The sequence below is a fragment of the Nothobranchius furzeri genome, chromosome 9 (assembly GCF_043380555.1).
Source record: "Nothobranchius furzeri strain GRZ-AD chromosome 9, NfurGRZ-RIMD1, whole genome shotgun sequence".
NCBI lineage: Eukaryota > Metazoa > Chordata > Actinopteri > Cyprinodontiformes > Nothobranchiidae > Nothobranchius > Nothobranchius furzeri.
In genome coordinates, this window is record NC_091749.1 from 27,118,121 (window position 1) to 27,140,047 (window position 21,927).

General features: G+C 42.6%; 1 protein-coding gene across 10 annotated transcripts in view; it reads left to right on the plus strand.

The window, feature by feature from the left end:
* phkb (phosphorylase kinase, beta) overlaps nt 1-21,927 on the plus strand; it is a 218,366-nt gene that overhangs the window by 163,957 nt on the left and 32,482 nt on the right. For all 10 annotated transcript variants that reach the window (XM_070554730.1, XM_070554736.1, XM_070554729.1 and 7 more), the window contains 2 exons: nt 15,307-15,362; nt 17,126-17,219. In XM_070554730.1, coding sequence (XP_070410831.1) covers nt 15,307-15,362; nt 17,126-17,219 — 150 coding nt within the window. The remainder of the gene's footprint in view (nt 1-15,306; nt 15,363-17,125; nt 17,220-21,927) is intronic.

Sequence of the window (21,927 nt, forward strand, 5' to 3'; positions counted from 1 at the left end):
TTAAAACTAGACTGGTGACATTAGGACAAAGCCCTCAGGTGCTTAGATCAGATGTAGCCCATCTGTGAACTTTAACTACTGTTAATCAGCTGTAGTTGTTCACCTGATGATTGTTTCTGAATGTTCCTCATAAATCTCTGCGGTGGTTCTTGAGATGTTTTGTTAGTGAACACAACATGATGAGCCTAGAGCTGCAGACCAACCGCAGCAGTAGCTATCGCTTTTGCTCTCCATGTCAGTCTAGCCATGCTCTTTTGTAGCCCCAGCCGGTCTGCCATTGGCCCAGACTGTTTTAGGTCCAGCCAATCACAGCATGTTTGTAGGGGGATGTTGGGCGGGGTTAGGAAAAGGAGTGATGAGGAAGAAGATGGCATCTGCCTTGTTTTAATTGGCTTTAGCATCAACTTTGGACGATTTAGGCTTGAGCTTTTCTCTGAGCCACGAGCAGATAGAGCTTCTTAATTTAAAAAGGAAAGTATTTGCTCCTTCACCTTTGATGGTGTATGGCGGTGCTCCTTTGATTGAGTCTTGTAGTGATGAATACGTCACATTGTCCGTTGCCCTAATTGGCCCTAGCGCTGTCCAATAGCATGCTGAGACAAGCGTAGATCCCGCCCCATGACTGAGCTCTGCCTATGGGTCTTGACCAGACGTTATATTTACATTTACAGCCTCTCGGCTGTGGCTGATAACACACTCCTCCAGGTTCCAGTCACTGTCAGAGTTTTTTGTTATTTCTAATAAACTCCACGACAAAAACTGAATTCTTTGTCCACATTTTTTTTTTAAAGCAAAACATCCCATGCAGGTCTGTACAAGGCTACCTGTCCCTGTCAGGCATCCGAGTGTCATATTTTGTCTCGGTGTATATTTATTTCTCACTGCAGCACTCATCATTATTCTCCCCAGCGCACACAGACAGTAGTAATCAGGCCACTTATCTTCCCCAGCCTCCCTGGCTCTCCAGGCGTGGTATCACACAGAGCAGCTCCGACAAGCTGAGACTCCTGTAGCTCATACCGTGGCTCGTCTTTAATATCAATTGATTTTTTTTTTCTCTGCTCATAAGGATTCCATTGGCGGAGGATAATATTTCTGAGCTGCGGCTGAGGAACAATGTATCGCCTTCTCAGTCAGAGCGCCTTAGCAATTACACTAGTCAGCAGCATGCAATCCAATTCCTCACTTGGTTCTCCTCTGTGGAGGTGATCCCCTCCTCCCATCTGTTCCTCCCTCTCTTATCCTTTATCTTGCCATCCTATACCCCCCCCCCCCCCACACACACAGCCTGTAAGCATTTTCTTAAATCAAACTCTTTTCTAGGGTTTACCTTAAAACGTAACATGGAAATAAATGATTATGATCTCCTCCTTTTCTGCACAACCTTTTACAAAAATCCAACTTTAAAAACCTACCAGTGACATTTTTCTCACCCTAAACCCAGACTGAAAAAGACTTAGCATCACTTTCATGTTTTCCTCTCTTTCCAATATATTCCTGCTAAAGTCCCCTGACACGTTCAAATACCCCTGATGAAAATAGGAATCTTTGAGCTGCACGGAGACCGACTTCCTGAGGACGACACCGAGCCTGCAGTCATTCATCTGTGCAGGGACATTAAAAAGAAGGGATTATATTTCATTCTGATAGTTTTTTTCCATGGAGGAGGAGGAGGAGAGGCGGGTGGATAAATTCTTCTCCTTTTTTAACTCGAGGAAAGTCTTTGAATGTTTTATTCCTTTGTGATGTGATGCTCGCTTGAGGCAGACTCCCTTGTGCTGCGCTTTGCCAGCCTGCTCACTAGAAGAGGCCTGACCTTGGAACGGTGTCGCTCCATCTCATTTACTTCAGCTCAGTATTTCTTTCACTTCAAGTTTATTCAAATGTTTAACCATCGAGCAGTCAGTCAGATCTCAGTTTGGTAGATGTTATCACAACACAAACCCAAACCTAAAGAAAGGTACTGGATTATTTTATTCCTTATATAACCGGATATTGTTTTTAACATCAACTAGTTTAAATGTTAAACGCATCACTTACATTGAGATCGGCGTAAATCAGTGCTGTCGTTTTCACCTGAGCCATCATTGTGGTAAAAGTAAGGTCCTCTTTTAAAACCCACCTGGGTTTTCCTCATGTGATTGTAGTTTGGTGTTCATTTGCAGCCTGATTTGTTACTGCTGGTAGACGTTCTGCTCTCCCCTCGGTGCTTCTGTTGCAGGACAGGTTGTGTCAGGCTGACCGTCGTCGTTTTTACTTCACAGAAAGCTTCCCTGCTGTCGCTAAATGAAAAACATGCTGTTTCTTTCTTTTTGATAACTCACGCACATAAATGTCCTCAGTGTTTCATAGCTAGGGTACACATGGGTTTTTAGATGAGCATGCTTGCAAAATAATACTAAAGGTTGGTGTGTTGTAGCAGCTGGTAAGCAGGTTTTTCCTTATTCTAAATGGAGCCCAGTGCTGTTCTTTCCTTTTCAAGTCAAGTTGTAAAATCGGACTGATCTACGCCAGAGCGTCTTTTTTTAAAACATTATTTTAATGTATTCACGTTAAAATCAGTAGAAAAAACTAAATTTCTAAAACCAAAATGAAAAGTGGACAGAAAGAAGAAAAACATGTTGTCTGCCCCCTTTAACTAAATTAACGTTAATACAAATGAAGCAACAGTAGAAGTCTGAAGGAAGTTTGAACACAAAGGGACTTCTGGACTAGTTGGATAACACGGTTTATATTCATAAAGTAAAGAGGAAAAAAAGACAGAAAAAACAAAATTAACACAAAAAGAACAAGAATAAATGCACACACACACACACACACACACACACACGCGTGTGTGTATATATACATATATACATTTTTTTCTTCCGCTCCTCCCTCCCCTTCCTCACTCATTTATGTAACAGATCTTTATAAGTTCAGCATAGGGCTGGCCTAGAATCAACACCACGATATATTGAGGATTTCACTTCAATAACGATAAATAGACGTTAACTACCGGTATGTGCAAACATAAAAGTTGTCCACTAGATGGGGCTGTCACATGTACCACCTCGAGTCACATTTTTACGCGACTCAGGGCGGTACAGCTTCTTAGAAGCTTCTTCACTCATTCGCTGCCAGCCGTTTCCTGATCGGTAAAGCCCTTCGCTGCCCGTGTTTCTCACCGTTTTGACAGTTTTTTTTTAATAGTCACAGAACGTTGCGCGCTAGGATGATGTCGACGCCAAAACAAAGCGGAGACTCACCTCTTACATCAGGAAGAATCCGCGCGTTTCCAGCGTTATCCGTTCTTTCATAATCCGTTGTCGAATTGTGATCAGCAGAAGCTTTTCAGGTTCGCGCCTCACTTTTTTTTTTACAGCAGCGGCCCAAAACGATCTCCACATGGATTATCTGCTTCCTGATCACATGACGTGTGGCGTACGTGGATGAAGATCGGCTTTATAGATGTTTGTTCTCACGGTGAGGGGGCTCGTTCCGATGCCCATACAGTAAAAATATGCAAATGACACCTTTAGTCGTCTTTGTTAGTGAATGAGTAAAAGTGACATGAACGTTACCAACCTACACACATCTTTTCATTTTTTATTATCAGACTTATTGACGTGGGAGAAATTATCACGATAAGAGTCAGAAATGTTGATAACGATACATTTTCTATTTATTGCCCAGCCCTGTTTCAGCATTTCATTTAAATCAGTTTTTTAAAGTAAATATTGTTTTTGCATTCTTGATTTCAGTGCTTAATTTATTTCATATTTTCACTCCATATAGAGACACAACGCTCCTTCATGATCATCGCATGCCTAGGTATCATAAATAATTCATGTCCTTTTGATTCATATTTACTGTCTTTTTGAGAATCTTAAACTTGCAGGAAGGTATTTTTTGTTTGCACTGTGCACAAAATAAAAAGTATTATTGTCCACTAGGTCATAGAAGTGTAATGATTTTAATTTTATAAGTTGGACAGATCTCTGTAGTTTTTCCTTGTAAAGATTTTTATTGCAGTCTATGTATTTATTTTTTTATTTGTAAATAGATTATGTTTATGTTTATTTATTTGGCAGACGCTTTTATCCAAAGCGACTTACAATTTATAACCTATAGGGCATGTTGTGATCTGTGGGGGAAACCGGAGTACCCGGAGGAAACCCACGCATGCATGTGGAGAACACGCAACTCCACGCCGAAAGGCCACAGCCGAGTTTCGAACCTGCAACCTTCGTGCTGCGAGGCAACAGTGCTAAATGCGCCACCATGCAGCCCAATTTTTTTGTTTTGTTTTATACGTTGTTCTCCAAATTTCAATGCAGTTGTTCAAATATGGAATGGTTAGTGAATTATATAATAAATACAGAGAGCTATCATCCAGTGACCATTTAACTATATGTAACATTGCAATTGCTTTAGCTATTTTAGTTTCGACACTGTTTACGTGTGTTTCCAAGACATTTTTCATTGATGAGGACTCCCAAAAAATTTGGTTTCTTTTACTCTTTTAACAGTAATATAATCTGTATTTATTAAAGTAAATTTTGTATTACTAAATATCATAAAACATGTTTTTTTACTGTTTAACAAAAGTTTATTCCCGTCAAACCATAATTTAATGATTTTTATCTCTGTCTGTACCATTTCTATCATGTTTAACATTATCTCCTGAATAATAAAAAGTTGTGTCATCTGCAATAAAGTGCATTTTAATATATTAGTTATAGAAACAATATAATCTATAGAAATAATAAATAGTTTAGGGCCTAATACCGACCCCTGTGGTCTGAAGAACCTTTCATATTTGTTGGATATAGATGGGATTTTATTTGTGTAAAGACGCAGTAAACGGATGTTAGACACAGAGCTGCCCTGCTGAATCACACTGCGCTACATATCGGTTAAAGGCGGTGCCTAAGTTAGGGCCTGCATCCTTCTGAGTACACATTTTAAGGCCAGTTATGTCACAGTGAAGGAAAAAGGCTGTATGAATTCAATGGATGAACAAATCTGGAGCGGATGAAAGTTTTAGTATATTAATATCTGGTGGTAAAAACATAAAAAAATGCTTATCGGTTGTGTTCTCATGCATTTTTTGTTGGTACATTAGTCCATTTTTCCCTTTGTTTTCATTGGATGAAACAAATCCATGTAAAAGGCTTATGGAGGCCCTTGTATTTATGTGTTGCAGCTAGTTTTAACTTCTATTTAGCGCTGTCGTGGTTGCTAGGTGATGGGACATTGGCTGACGGAGGGGCGGGAATAATTCACAGCTACTCACTTCTGATCTAAGCTGTGGAGAAAGGGCCTGACCTATGAGGTAGGACGGGTCCTTACAGCAACCTTACCCCGAAATATGCACACAACCAATCCCTACTGCGTAGAGATGGACACCGTCATCTTTTGACTCTTGCGGGTTTGAAAAAGAAACAAACTTCTTGACATTCTTCAGTCAGCACAGCAGAATGTTTGTTTACAGGCAAATAATGGAAACACTCAAGTAAAAAATGTCACACTGTGTGTGTGTGTGTGGGTGTGTCATACAAACATAATTTTTTCTTCAAAACAAATCTTCAGCAGGTAAGTAATTTGTCTACATATGAGGAAGGAGAGCGGGATAAATTATGAAGTGTGTATTTTTATTTGTCCATTAATCAGCTCATAGAGCTCAGTCAGCTGCCTGATCTGCAGCTGTGCATACAAATTAGATTCTGTTTCTGCTCGTGTCATTTGCATCCAGCACGGGATGTGATTGGGTTTGTGACAGGCTTGTTTTGACAGAAACATCTGAGATTCCACTCAGTAAGTCTTTTGTTTGTTTGCAGACAATTTTTACCAGTGGTGCGACACGTGTGTGACAGCGAGATGAAGAGAGCGAGCGGAGTCGAGAAAGAGAAAGTAAAGGACAGGGATGAAGGAGGGAAGCACAGGATGAGGGAAGGAAAGAAAGAAGGTGCAAGGATAGTGTAGACAAACGGAAGGTTGAACGATGGATGAATGTAGGTTATGCTTTACTCAAAGGGAATAAAGACTGAAATGGGCTGGTTGCTACAAAACATATGAGGAGACTCAAAGAAGACAGAAGAAATGGGGGAAGAATGAAGAGCAATAGAAGAAAATAAAGACTGCGACCTAAATGAGCAGGAAGACAAAACTACATAGGGTGTGTCGGTGTCACACAATGAGAATAACAAAGTGAAAGGATGGGAAGAAGAAATGATGTGATGATGTTTTAAACCAAAGAAAACGTCTAATGAAAAGGTCACAAATAAAGAAAAGAGGAGAAATAAAGATGGAAATGGAGTGGTGTGAAGCAGGGAGATGTAAAGAAGGGAAGGACAGATATAGGATGGAAGGTGAGAGGGAGGGAGAGAGAAAGGCTTGGACTAACAGAGGCAAGGTTATCTGATGCTTAAATCCATGGATGGAGATACAGACAGGAAATAATCAGGAAAATAAAAAAATAAAAACTATAAGTGGGTAGGATAATTGGGGAGAGATAAAATGGAAAGCCAAAAAGCCAAATAAAAGGAAGGAATAAACGACAAAAGGAGGAATGATCTCATGCACTTTTCATCTAGTGTCACAACTCAGTGCTTTTAATTTTGGAGAAAACGTCAAATGAAGCGGAGCCGAAATTCATTTTGGTTCTGCGGGTACTCAAAGCAGCATTCTTGAGCAAATGGGTTTTCATTTTGTCAAATTTAACGCTGTGGTATCTCTGAGGGACAGCACACAGCCACCAGGCTGGCTGCAAACCGCCGCCGCGCCATCGTGCTGCTTGGCGTGGCCGTAGCTCTTGTTAACAGCATGTTCCGTTTTAAAATGGCTTCAGGAGTCTTTTCTACATCTTCTTGTCTGAGAGGATTGTGGTTTCATGCTGTCTATTGTGGGACTGAAGCTGACTGTGGTTTATTATTTTCCATTGTTGTTTTAAAATCTTAATTCATCCCACTCTATATAAAGGAACCATAATCTGTAACCTTCCCGTTTGTTCAGGGTTTTGAAAACATATTTGCCCCTAACAGATCAATCCTATTCATCGATCCACTATTTTCCACTTACCTGGAGTGGGGTCGTGGGGGTAGCAGCCTAAGCAGAGAGACACAGACTTCCCTCTGGCCAGCTGGCCCAACCTGGCTTTGTTGATTACACACTTATCCTTCCGCACACGTTTAGAAATGCGGACAGGGCTGAGCACATGGGCGGTCTCCAGAATTGGTGATATCATGAGCACATCTCAGAGCACATGGGCAGGGCAAAAGATGCGCAAAGTCACCAGTGTCTGCTTTAAGTTAAACAAAGGCAGCCGTGAGCAGTGCTGCTTTTGCAGACCGACTCTGATGTTGCTCTGCTGTGTCTGTCCTGGCACAGCTCAAGCCTGTTAGCGGTGTGTGTGTGTGTGTGTGTGTGTGTGTGTGTGTGTGTGTGTGTGTGTGTGTGTTCTCTTCAGGAAGAGACAGAAAAAGAGACAGCTTCAAAGACCTTTTGAACTTTACAGTATCCACCATGTGGGAAACCTCCGCTGGCTGATTCTGTCTGCCAATTTGGGCATCCCCTCACTGGTAGGTGTGAATTTGAGCTGGTCAATCAGTCAACAGTGGGTGTTGGACTAGTTCAGCCCGAAGCGGACCACCTTGGGCAGAGGACTACAAAAATGACCGTTTGCATGACATGCACAGAAGTCCAATAACAAAACGACCTGGCCCTTTCCTCCCAGCCACACCTCTCCAGGTCTCACTGTCCTTGCCCACGTGAACGTTAAAGTGCCCCAGCAGAAACTGTGTTAAAGTGTGAGGAACAAGGAGAGAGAAAATGAATGAGAAGGAAATCAGTGGAACTTGGGAAAGGCAGAATTGGTATATTAAGGAGTGGGTGGTGATGAAGGTCACCACAAAACCAGCTTGAACAGGTGAGTTTTCAGCTGCTTTTTAAAGGAGACCACTGAGTCCACTGATCTCAGGCTCAGGGGGAGAGAGTTCCAGAGTCTGGGGGCCACAGCAGCAAATGATCTGTCACCTTTACTCTTTAGTCTGGTGCTGCACAACCAGTAGGCTTTGATCACTGGACCTCAGGGACCTGCTGGGGGTGTAGGGACTGAGAAGATCACCAATGTAAGGGCTTCTAACATCTCATCTCAGAAAAGCGTCACCGCATTTCCAGTCAGACACAGGAGTGGTTGTGTGATGGTCTGGGCCTGCTCTGCAGCTTCAAGACCTAGACCCATTCCTTTAACTGGCGGAACCATGAATTCTACTCTCTAGCAGAAATTCCTGAAGGATAATATCTGACCTTTGACCTTAAACAAGCCTTCATGCTGAAAAATCCTCTAATGAGGCTGAATTAAACCAATTTTGTAAACAAAAGTGGGATACAACTTCTCCACGGTGTTCAGAGACATTACCAGTTATCACAAACACTAAGAGGGTATTAAAGTTTAAGGACAGTGTGTTTTCACAGCACTGTATGAATCAAATCTAAAGAATCAACAAGAAATCCCGTCTGCAGGATGTCCCGTATCTATTTGCTGCTTTTTGTCTATTCTGTTATCTACCTCCATTTTTTAAACGTGGTTAAACCACAGAACTCCACCTGTTACTGCTTTGAACAAACTGCAGCTATAAGCTGATGAAATGTTTCTTAAACGGATAACATACAGAAGAAACTCAGCACACAATGTGATTCATTGCTTCTTTTAGTTTTTTAATGGATCATTTCTGATAAGAAAAAGAGAACAAGGCTGCATCGTCTAACAACAACCATTATTTCTGGCCAGCTCTGACATTTGTTTGCTCAGAATGCTGAGCTTTTGTATTTCATGTAAAGATAAACAACCTTTAGCTGCTGCTGGGGCCCAGCGGCTGCACGGAGCGCAGAGATTCTCCTGAATAGCTTTTAGACCAATTGCATCTTTGAGTTTAGTGCTACAGAGTGTGATTCACCACTGATTGAGTCCTTTATTAAGCCTCTCTTAATGAAAGCTTTTTTGTCCTGAACAAACACAGCTGGGTACTCCAAGTGGGACCAAAAGAAACTACTAAACTGTTTTCAGGAGTTTCTGTTGTTTTAATTTTTTGTACTGAAAGCTCCTGTCTAGAATTTGTTCTGGGGAATTATTTTCCAACCACAATGCCCCCACCATGTGCCGGTGTCTACTAAAACCATACACATGACTTCTTCTACGAGCAGTCTTTAGGTAAAATGAACTTTTAATCTGTTGTTTTAGCTCCCATTTGCTTATTTAGCCCCAGACTGATTGGAATTCCAGTGACTGATTGAACAACTGGTGCGTGAATCACCAGCAGGTCTCTGGTGTTTCCCTTCTTCACTCCTAAACCTCAGGCCATGACTTCTGCTTCACCAGGGACGTAGGGGCCCTCTGCTGTGTGGAAATTATGTATTCAGTGTTCTGACCCGATGAGCTGGATTGACCTCGGGAGTTTTCAGTGTTATGTTTTTAAATTCTGCTAAATATCCTGAGAAGAGCATTTCTAATTGTTTGCCAGCCTAAAGTCTTTGAAACGTGTAACTTAAACCCATCGGTGTTTGTTAGATGAGGTCGTTTGTAAGCTTGTGACTTGTCTTTATCCCATGTTTAAAGCTGAGCCCAGCCACGCTGAAGAAATTTCATCTCAGCCCCATGTATGTTGTTTGGATCACATTCCAAACCTTTGCAACCACTGATGAGGGTTGGAATGCTGACGGACCAGTCGTGCTTGGCTCCTTCTTTACAACTTCTTGACTGGAACAAAGCTGCCATTAGTGCAGAAGAAGCCTTGATCTATTGATCCATTGCATCCACCAATGGCACCATTACTTGACAACAAGACGCCAAGGTACACTCACTTCATTGAGCCAAAACTAAGTCGAACATTCCATCTTTTCCTCATCAGGAACCATGGCTCTCATCTTGTTCACTTTGCTTGGCTGGGTCCCCTCACTCCTAGCCCCACGCTCGAAGATACAAACAGAATCTGCATGGATATGCTTTGAATACCTCAACCTCTCTTAGACCAGCCAAATGGGGTATTGGCATTAGTACTTTCATCAAAAACTTGCCTTATCCAATTTTTTACTAAGTCTCCTGTGGAGGCAGCTGCTTCCAAATTGAAACTCAGCAGGTAGTTTGTGCCATCTCTTACACAATCAATGCTTAGTGGAGCCTTGGCCTAAATTAGCTTATTGCTGTAATTGTTCTACCTGTTTAGGAGGATTTATAGGTCTGACATTTGATTTCATGGAGGCAAACAGAGTCTGATCTGTGTTCACTACACCAGATAACTCTTTATTTTTGTAGGCAACCCTTTAGAGAAACTGCACTTTTCTTTCTCCTCTTCTACCCACTCAGCCTCGACAGCAATTCGGTCACACTACGCCAATATTTGTGAGGAGCTTCTGAAAAGATTGTTTAAAGAAACATTTGAAGACTCCTCTGCTTTTCCACCTTGCAGCTGCACACTTGTGTGTCAACTCCTGAAGAGAGAAAGCGAAGTGTGCAAGTCCTGCGTCTTTTTTATGCCATCCCAAATATTTTCCTTTGCCAAACATTCGTTTTCACTGAGACTGCAGAGCTAATGAGAAAGTCCCATCTAGTATAAAAGCTGTTTCCCATTTCTTATGAGATCAATGGAAAGAACTGATTATTCATCAAACAAAACTGTGTTGAGTTTTCTTATGTCGGAGCAGCGACGGTGCCTTTTGCTTATATGCTCTCTTGTTCTAAACTAGAGCTCAGACTTTACATGTGCCGCCAGGAGTTCCGGTGCTGCCATACTCTATGCACGTGCGTGTTGGTAAGAGTATATGTGTGTCTATGTGGGTGTACTTCCCCACTATGAGAGCGAGATGAAAGACTGCTGCTCCTGTGAGTCACTAGCTGCTGTCTCGCTCCTAAATGGCCCTGAATAGTCACTCAGCGCAGTGATGATCGGCTCTGCCTACTATTTAGATACTCACAGAAATGTGAGGACTGCACCAAAAAAGAGCCAAAAGATGAAAGGCATGGAAGGACACACATACAGAAAATTTACCAATATACTTATCAGAGAGCAAGAAAGTCTGGCAAAACGTGAAGCATCCGTAAACCTGGGCTTGGAAAAGCAATAACTAAGATAAAATCTGCACAATATTTCATTGACAGTGGTAGAAATTTACATTTTTAAAAATGCTTTTATGCAAGGTATACACACACACATCTATGTATATGTGTGTAAGGACCTCCATCGACTTCTATTTATTTTAGTGACTCTACTATGCCTAACTCAAACCATAACCAATGGGGTTCTTTTCCTAACCCAAATGAAAACCTATTCACACCATACGTCTAAAACCAAATTTAGGGTGCTTAGCATTGTGTGGACCAGCAACATGTCCCCACAGGGTGGAAATGTCCACACGCACACACACATATACATGTGTGCATGCTTTTCTACCCTCCAGGCAACATGAGTGATGTGTTTTTCTTTTCTTGCAACCACTGAGTTGATGTAACTTTACTTCGTCACTGCAGTTTAATGGCTACATACCTCTGTAGTTAGATGGATTAATAGATGCAACTCAACTATGGACTAGATTTTCAAGCCCTGTGGGTGAGATATTAACAGCATGACGATTTGTAAAACACATGCAGCTTCACTTTAGTTGTAACAAACGTAGTGCACAGCTGTGGTTAAACATTTACAGAATGACACAAACATCAGTCGTCTCAAGGTTTTCTTAGAATGACGGATTGCATAAACTTCATGTTATTTAGGGTGACCCACCACCACCTCTCCCCCACCCAATTGTGCATTCCAGCCACAAAAGGACCTGCTGATTATATTTTGGTTTACACTGCCGAGAGTGCTGGCGAGGACAAGGCTGGCCATTCCTCTGGCTGAATTACAATATCAGACTGGATGCTTTAAAACCAAGGTGGTTCCTGAAATCATTGCTTTCCCTTTGTTAACCCTGCACATTTTTGCTGCCAGTAAGTTTGCATCAAAGTAGATTGAGGCATGGGATTGGAACTCCATAAGAGTGAGTGCATCTATAGCACGGAGAAGACTTCTGTAGGATGCCCAAATTCCAAAAGCAGCAGCAAAGAAGCCTTCTTCAAGACAAACATCAGGAACAAAGTGATGTTCTGCTTAAGGTCTGCCATTAGTCCTTTGGGGGGCGCTGTGTGTGTGTGTGTGTGTGTGGTGGTGGTGGTGGTGGTGGTGGTGGGGGGGGGGGGGGTACTCCAGGAGGATGGGGTACCAGGCCCTCTGATACAGGCTGTTGGGTCCCTGTATGACCGGTGTCAGAGCTTGGCACGCAGTAAGTCGAGCTCGTTAACGGTGAGAGTTGGACTCCGCCAAGGCTGCCCTTTATCACCGGTTCTGTTCCTAACTTTTCTGGACAGGATTTCTAGGGGCAGCCAAGATGTTGAGGGGATCTGTTTTGGTGGCCTGAGGATCAGGTCTCTTGTACTTAAATAAATGTAAATGGTCTACATTGACTGATTTTAATAGAATTATTGAATTTACCAAAACAGGCTTTAACTGGATCTAACTGGGGTTCATTTATTTTCATCTAACTGGAACTCTTTTCACTTTAATGTTTCCTGAAATTACATTATTTGAAATAGATTTCTTTCTGAACTACATTGACCTGAATTGGTTTAACCCTATGAAGGATTAAATATAACTTATTGATATTTTAAAATAATTTCCCTGAACCAGTATGTGCTAAAATGACCCTTTACAGTGTTAAAGTCACTCAGCCCCCGCTGCTTGCTGTAGCTAGAATACCACACTACCCCAAAGTCACGTATCTCGTGTGAATCAGTAGCACTTTACGGCAATCCATGTTTACACCTCAGACTAGACGAGTTATACCTGGTTATTGCAACATCTTCATCATGGCGAAGCCTCAGAAGAAACAAAGAAAACATCTATTTTATGTTGCTAAAGAAATGAAACATCTGATCACAATAGAAGTCAAACAGGGTCAAACATCAGGAGGTTTCTGAATCTCAAGAGCTTGGATTTGGATGCAGACCTAACAATGATCTTATTGCGCTTGTAGGTACGACTTAAAAATGTTTGTTTGTGCATGTTTTAGCGTTTCCCGGGTTTGTAATTATTTCTAAACATGTTTGTGAGGCAGTAGTGATCACGTCCCACTCCGTCACCGACCGTACACTCGCCCTAAGACCCACGAGCTCTCTTCTTACAGGGCAAACGCTCAGTCATGGATGTTTTCTCATCTCTACCCGAGGTCCTTATCTCCTCACACACCATCTGATCCTCAGTGAGCCTTGTGGACCCTGGCTGCTGTTGAGCAGCACTGCCAGCCAGCTGGTGCTGTTGGCTAGCTGCTCGTAGCTTGTCAAGTGCTTTACCTGGCTGGTCACCCAGCGCTCTGAATCTGCGTTTGGGTTTGTCTACATGCTACAGCCTTTCCCTGTAGTTACATGATTCCTCCTCTCAAGATCGTTGTATTTTTATGTACCAGGAAACTGGCTAGCCGTCATGCTAGCAACAGGCAAATCCTGGAGTCTGCTTCCAGCACATTCCCTGCATGTTTTAGATCCTGAACACATCTGATTTGTTTGATCTAACGATGAACCGCTCCTGTAGAAACGAATGACCGAGAAGAAAATTCAGCAGTTATATTAAGGAACGAGGAGGGGATTTTCAGTTTCGGGTTTACAAAGTGGATAAAAACAGACTTTAGGGGGTGCTACAAGCAAGCCAAAACTGTGTGGGATCCCTTTGAGATCCACACTAGAATAAAAACTAAGGATTTTTTTTTTATTTATCCATTTGGAGCAATGATGAAATAATGTAACATGGCTTAACTTTTTTATAACATTCTCATAGTTTAGAATGGTCTTAGTTCATTAGTTGTGCATTTTTTTAGTTATTGTTCATTTGTCTCACTAGAGAATGAATGTGATGTATGTGATGGTTGACATTTATGGGTTTTTGAATTTAATCAAATTTAAAAAAATTTTTTTCATGATTTACAAGCACAGACGGTTTATGGAAAACGAATCCATCATCTACCATTAAATGTTGTAATAAAAGGAAATTGGAGACCTATTTTTACTAGTGTAACAACCCGCCATCAGAGCTTTATGTAGCCCTCATTTAAAATAAATCTGAGGGACAGTCTGCTCTGCTCTGCCTCATTTAAAATGCAAGGCATGATTTCCCACCTGTAGCTAAAGCTGTGATCTGCTATAATGTCAGGTATTTTCTATTATTTTTGTTATTAACTGTTGACGGCACCTCTTTAGGAAACCCTTCTAGAAGTTTGTGAATTTGGATCATCGCGTCTGCTCGAGAATGGTCTGGAGGCTGCGTGACCAGCTGTTGGTCTTTGTTCTGGGGCATCTTGGGGTGTCTGCTGCTGCTGGGACTGACCCTAACCCACAGAATCCATGTTAGTCCGACATCAGTGCCTGACCTCACATACTGTTTTAGGTTCAGTGCTTCAACTCTCTAGGATGTTCAGGAGCCTGTTTAGAGCAGGTTTCACCGTTTTTAATTATGATTTAAAACTCAATGAAAAGTCAGTGGTGACATCTGGATTTGTTACATTACACTCAGTATAACATTTAGAAGTTCCCATTGTACAAATCTACAAATCTTTTGTGTAATTTAACTGATCTCTGTGTGTCTGAAGCTGTACGATTCTCCCCATTTTAGCTGCTGCTTTGACTTTGTCTCGCCCGTCCTCGCTAATTCCCTTCTCCTTTCCTCCTGCCAAGTGCCTCCACATGTCTCATTAACCTTTATTGGTTATTTCACCTTCATTTGAAGCATGCGAGAGCGGGGGTGGCAATAACCAAACCCATTCTCATGTCAGTGAGCAAGCTGAATTCTGAATTCACGAGCTGTCTTCTTTGTTTTCTCTCTTCTTTTATCTCTCTCCCTTTCTCACACACACACACACACACTCACACACACACACACACACACACACACACACACACACACACACACACACACACACACACACACACACACACACACACACACACACAGTTTAGTAGATTTCATCCCGATTGTTTATTTTTTCAGGGTTTTTCACTGTTGATGTTCAATGTCAACAAAATAAAATAAAGCAAAGTAAAAAAGGACATTTGTGAAAAATGCAAGAATGCACATGAAAACATTTGACCACAGATGGAAGGGAGAAAAGAGTGTTTGCATCTCACTGCTTGTCCAACCATTTGGATTGACCAGGTTCCGTCAGCTCCAGGTGACGTTCCTGGTGGTGCCGCTGGAGCAGAGTGGTGGCTCTCCTGTTAAACTTCCTGTTCTCTCCTGTTCACAGGGTCCTATTGAGAACGATGTTGTGATTCACGTGGCCCTGGTTGCTGAGAGCCAGAGGTAATTTCTGTGTGTGTGTGTGTGTGTGTGTGTGTGTGTGTGTGTGTGTGTGTGTGTGTGTGTGTGTGTGTGTGTGTGTGTGTGTGTGTGTGTGTGTGTGTGTGTGTGTGTGTGTGTAACGTCACAGACCATAAAAAAAGGTTATTTTCCGCTTCTCTCTCCTACTCAGCTCTGTAATTGTGGTGAGCGCAGCCTGACCGCCGTCATCTGTCATTCTCTTTATTGTGGGCTTGTGTGTACATGGACACTGGGTTACAAGTTGGTGTGTGTGTGTGTGTGTGTGTGTGTGTGTGCATGTGTGGTGGAGGTTGTGTGTGTGCATTTAAAATGGGGTCAAATGAGTCTGTGAGAATCGTCAACCTGTAGCTCCAGTTAACACTTCTGAGAAGGTCCTTATTAGGACTCGTACATCATCATCATCATCTCTGCTACTGTGATTCAATGCAATAAAACCAGATTTGCTGTTAAACGCATCATCTATTTTGCTATACTCTTTAGAAGTATGATACAATAAATGAATAGTGTTACATTAACAGACACCTTAAAACACACATGGAAACCTGGCAGGTCCGTGTAACAAAATCCAATTTGATGGCAGAAACATCCATTTGTCCAGCGTGCAGAGACCTCTGCGTCCTTCCTAGACCCAGGGGGCACGGGGGAGGGGGAGGAGGGGGGATAAGCGGTCTGAGGCCACGGATCTTAAACAGGAAAGAGTGGGGACAATCTCTTCCCTTTGCCTCATGCAGAGGAATTGAAGTATCTTGGTGTATTTTTTGTAAGTGATAACTGGATGGACCAACAGGTTCAATCCTCTGTCAGGAAGATGCCGCTTTAGTGAGATAAAGGAGAAAATGAGCTGATGAGAAGAAGAAGAAGAAGAACAAGAAGAAGAAAGTATATTTTCTATAGTGCCTCAAGATAAAAATCACGAGGCGCTTCGCAAAAACAAAAAATGTAAAAATATTTTTAAAAAGCATTTAGAAAATGTTTAAAAATATATTTAAAATGAGCAAAAATAGACAATTGTGATTTAAAAAATGTTAAGAAAGAGAGAGAGTGACTAGGAAAGAGGGAAATCAGTGGATCCTGAGGAAGGTGGAATAGGTGGGGAGAGCAGAATAAAGAGAGAGTGGTGACGAGGGTCATACAAAAGCCAGCTTGAACAAGTGAGTCTTCAGCTGCTTTTTGAAGGAGTCCTCTGATCTCAGGCTCAGGGGGAGAGAGTTCCAGAGTCTGGGGGCCACAGCAGCAAATGATCTGTCACCTTTGGTCTTTAGCCTGGTGCTGCACAACCAGTAGGCTTTGATCACTGGACCTCAGGGACCTGCTGGGGGTGTAGGAACTAAGAAGATCACCAATGTAAGATGGTGCTTGTCCATGTAAGGCCCTATAGACCAGAACCAGGATCTTGAAATGAACCCTGAAGTTGACTGGCAGCCAGTGAAGCTGGAGGAGAAACAGGGTGATGTGGGTGTGTTTGGAGGACTTGGTCATGAGCTCATTTTCTCATCAACCCAATCTAGTCTTCACTTATGGTCACAAGCTTTGGATCATGACCAAAACAAAGAAAACCCTGGAAACTGAAACAAGCTCAGAGCTGCTGCTTCCCTTCAACGCCTTCTTTGGGGGATTTTCTAGACAATAATAGTGACATTTTCCTGGAAGTGTTAACTCAGGACCTGACACTGGAGCAGCAGAAATTCAAATGCATCTGCTCGGGACAACCTTTGAACTATGTCTGTGTTTCTGTGTGTCTGCAGACTGCAAGTTTTCCTAAACACGTATGGAATTCAGACTCAGACGCCCCAGCAGGTCGAGCCCATCCAGATCTGGCCACAGAAGGAACTGGTCAAGGTAAGAGTGGTCAAAGAAGGCCCTACACCTTCTCCTACGGTCTTCTCTGTTCTCACCATGCTACTAGCCTGGCAAGCTATGCTGTATATGTGAATTTATAATCTGGTGGGGGTGGTCATGGGGCAGAACCTATGGTTTTTTTTTTTTCAAAGCATCCCTGCATGCTATTGGACAGCGCTAGGACCAATCATACAACAAACAACGAGACGTAATCAGTGCTACGGAAATCCATCACCGCGCGGTCCGCATGATGCTGTCAAAGACGAAGAAGAAGCAAACATCCTTTTTCTCCTTAAATGACTGAAGCACCTCTATCTGCTCAAGTCTCAAAGAAAAGCCCAAGTCTAGATCGTTAAAAGTTGACTATAACGAGCGGCGTTCCTGAGCCAGCACCGTGTTTTTAGTGTTTTTCTGTTGCAGCTCTGATGCATCAAATGTAAACCTGAACTGGTCACCTACTTGTGCTTAATCAAATGTCTATAGGGGAAAAGATGGAAAAGCTATAGCCATGAGGTTCACTTTTGCCTCAGACCGACTTATTGCTGTTTCATGGTGTGGCTGAATCTGCGATCCGCTGCCACGCGGACTGGAATAACAAATGCTGCAGTAACATGAGTTGTGGTCAGGTTCATGACTGGCTCCACTGGCTGGAGTGGACTCGAATTTCATTCGTCATCCCAAAATAGAAGCTAATATCTTAATTTGACCTTGAATGAAAAATGTTGTTATAAAACCTCTTAAAAGTTTTTATCAAGGAGGAGGCAGCGCTCATTTCTGCCTTCAGTCTGACGGCGTGGCGCATGTGCTTATTGAAACTGTGTGTGTGTGTGTGTGTGTGTGTGTGTGTGTGTGTGTGTGTGCGTGTGCGTGTGCGTGCGTGTGTGTGTGTGTGTGTGTGTGTGTGTGTGTGCGCGCGTGCGGCACAGCTCCATGAGCCGCTCCAGTCACCGCGTCTCGTTATTGCCGCTATTTAAACCAACGTTGTAAAATTACTTCTGCCCAGCCCAGATGTGCTCACTTGTGCACCCGTGAGCCGTGGTTCCGCTGGAACGCATCTGACCTCTGACAGACGCACTCTGAACATCAGATCTTCAGCGTGCTGTTAACAGCCTGACACGTTTAGAATGCTGTCCAACAGTCAGTGTGCTAATATACTAACATAATAATACTAAAATGCTCAGATGGGAATCATTTCTTGATTTATTTTGTTACATCCACAATGTTCTGTGTGTGAGGTTTACAATGTCAGAACACCTGCATGAGACAAGGTGTTAATTACAATCTGCCAGAATGACTCACCACCTTCAGATTTCTCCAACATCGTTCAAAATGATACGGAACATATCGGCGTGCTGAAGTTCGGCGCATTGTTATTATGAAGCTAGGACACATGCGGACACAGACACACACACACACACACAAGCAAAATATACTTGTTTTCAATTACATTTATTCGGCCCACTTACTTATTCTTAGGCCCACCCACAAATGAGTTTCTGGCTACGCTAATGGTGACATATAACTGACTTCTCTGAGCTCCGCAGCCATTACACTTTTCACCTGCGCACCCCCTAGCGGCAGCTCACTTAGGGAATCCCTGAATTAGACATGAAAATGAAATATTGAGGAAAAAAAGAGGACTATTTAAACCACCAAATAGTTCCAGAATTGCTGTTGGCAATTCTGTAAATAATTCTTGATAGAAAAATTCATGATATCAACCTATTTATTGTATTGCTGTAGTTGTTGTTTTTGCTGGTTGAGAAACATCTAAATGTCGATTCGGTGCACCTGTATAATCTTAGTCTGTGCATCACTCTAACCACTTTGTGTGCAGGAGTCCACACTGGTTCACCCAAAGTACATCCCCAAAAGAGTAATCACAGTTTGAAGGAGTAATCACTTGAAACTGTGACTCAGATTTATTGCTCTGATTTGTGACTGGATTGAAATCCTCATCTTTAAAATGCCTCCTCGTATGCCTTTAGGGATGACGAGGAAATCTGAGAGAACAACGTTGTATTAAACGTTGAGAATCCTCTGCTGCGACACCATCTCAGCGTCGCAAATCAGTCCGTCGGTCCGCTCGTTGACTCTTCTGCTGGTATTCGTCAATATCTCAATAGTTCTTGGCTCGGTTCCTGTGCGTTTCAAGCAGACAGTCTAGATTTACCTCTGGGTTGTCCCATCACTCAGCATAGATGCAGAGACAGTGCTGTAACTTATTAGCCAAACAGTGATCGCTCACGTTGATCGATCAGCATAATGGTTAAGCTGTCACTGTGACGAGGCGAAGACGCATAAAGCTGGGCGGTGTACAGATAAGTTCTGATGGTTCTGTTAGACGTGAAGTTTACATCCCCTACCTGCATCTGCTATCAGGGTATAAGGAGCTTCATATTTAAGTGCAAAGTAAGAGTGTTGGTCAAAATTTCATTCTAAACACCAAACAATGTGCAATGTTTGGTAAAACTAATAAAACTCAATAAAAAATACTGCAAATGTTCCAGTGCTCTTGATTTGTAAGTGCAGACACATTCAATGAAGCTATTTCAGTCCGTAACGGACTACTATTTTCATCCTTTCTGCTGTGGTTTCATCTTTTGCAGATGACATCATTTGTACTGTCACACCATGACACCGAGCACTGCTTCCCTAGCAGTTCCCACTTCATTCGCTTCACAAGCGTCACTCAAATCCCTGTTTTGTCTGTGGATACTGTCCCTCATCTGCATGTCCGTTGTTTGAAGTCTACCATCTCAATGTCATCTGTCTCTCCTCCGTCACCACCGTCACTCAAGCCCTTGTCTCCTCCCCAGCCGTCGTTCCTCATCTGTCATGTCTGTTTTGTAGTGTCTACTCTCCCCACCGCTTTCTATAAACAGCCATTTTCTCCTGTCACGTCGTCTCTCTGGGCTCAGCGTTTTTTTCTGAAGATCTTTCTGCTCCTTGTCTCTTCCCTAATATGTCTGGCCCATTATCTTCTCTAACCCCCTTCTCTCCTCCAGGCCTGCATCCTGCCCCGCCCCCGCTATGTATATAGCATCAAACAGCTCATTCTCTGTTGTCTGTCGTCTGCCTTTGAACTGTCATACCTGTTACTTACCCCCCCCCCCCCCCTTCTCTCCACTGTGTGGCACTCAGCCTCTCCGATTGTGAGCCAGAGCGGACACTGTGCTGAATATTTAATCTACAGCCCAGACTGTCATTTCTTCCTTGACAGATTCTGTTTATCTCGAAGTCACCACCATCTCGGTTGCTGCAGGCTGCGTTTGCTCACCTCACCTCGGCTCTTGCAGCCATTTTATTGTGTTGACAACAGCTGCTTGATGACTGGAGAGTCACAATTACGTTTGCAATGGGTTGTTCCCACACGCGTTCCCTGAAAGAACCTTTTCTGTAAGTCGTCCTGAATCTCGTAGACATTTTGGACGTCCCTATTAATGAGAATCAGGAGCGTTGTTGTTGGTTAGCTCCTTATCCTGGACAGGAATGGCCTTTATTCCTTTTATTCATTAACACTTGACCCATAAAGCTGAGCTCACATCTAGAGGTTTCTGAGGATGTGAAGAACATTCCTCAGTTTGAAACAACAGATTTGCTGTGCTTCCATCTTCAAACGGCTCCATTCCCGACCACATTTCTGTTGAGGGGGTTATTCCAACACATTTATCCGTTTTAACCATGATCCTACTCCACTGCTTAATTCTGATGAAAATAACAAGAAAATGCTCTTAAATATCACCAGATTCTTTAACGTCCTCTGTTAAAACAGCTCCAAACTCGTATTATTTAGAGCATTTCATGTAAAAATACTTTTACCACCATTAAAGCTGTTCTGGTACATCCACAGAACAAGCTAGGTTTTGAATGCAAACATGGTCACGGACAGTGTTGTGCCCAAACGCGTTCATTGAAGGATCGGTGAACTGAACTCGTTGGTGTTTTGTCTGATGAACGTAAAAGTGAGTGTGTTCGTCCTGGCGTGCGTGAACGGGTTTGTGAACGCGTTCATTCGCCGTTCTAGCTCCAGATCTCCATGAAGCTCTTCCAGAGCTAAAGCCTAGCTAAAACATCCTGTTAACCATAAAGTTTATAAAAAGTAGAACCCGCAAATGCGGCCTAACATAGGCAGTAGCGGTTGGTGTGCCGTCTACTCTTCTACGTCTAGGCTGTGTGCAGGAGTCAAAGTTCATTCAGAAAAATTGAAAAGGGACTTAATTGAAAGATTTGACATTTTTTAATGTTTTGCATGTTTAATATTGCACTTTAAGTTTGCTACCTCAGCCTGCGTCCTAAGATTGTTTAATAATTTCCCGTTAAAATAATTTTTTCCTTATGTTATTGAGAATATACTGTAGGGTCAAAGCTGCAGCTGGGTATGAGTGTGGACTGAACGGGTGCCAAGCATTGGAATTTCTTCAGTTTGTGTGTGTGTGTGTGTGTGTGTGTGTGTGTGTGTGCGTGCGTGCGTGCGTGCGTGCGTGCGTGCGTGCGTGCGTGCGTGCGTGCATGCGTGCGTGCGTGCATGTGTGTAGGAGAAAAAAGAACTGTGAACTAGTTCGTTTTTGGGACAGTGAACTTAGGTAAACATTTTTTTATTATGAACTAAGAAACAAACTTGTTAGTTTTAAAATGTATGAACTGAACTTTGAACTATCGCTTTCTAAACAAACTTTCCCAACACTGGTCACAGAACACTCACCCC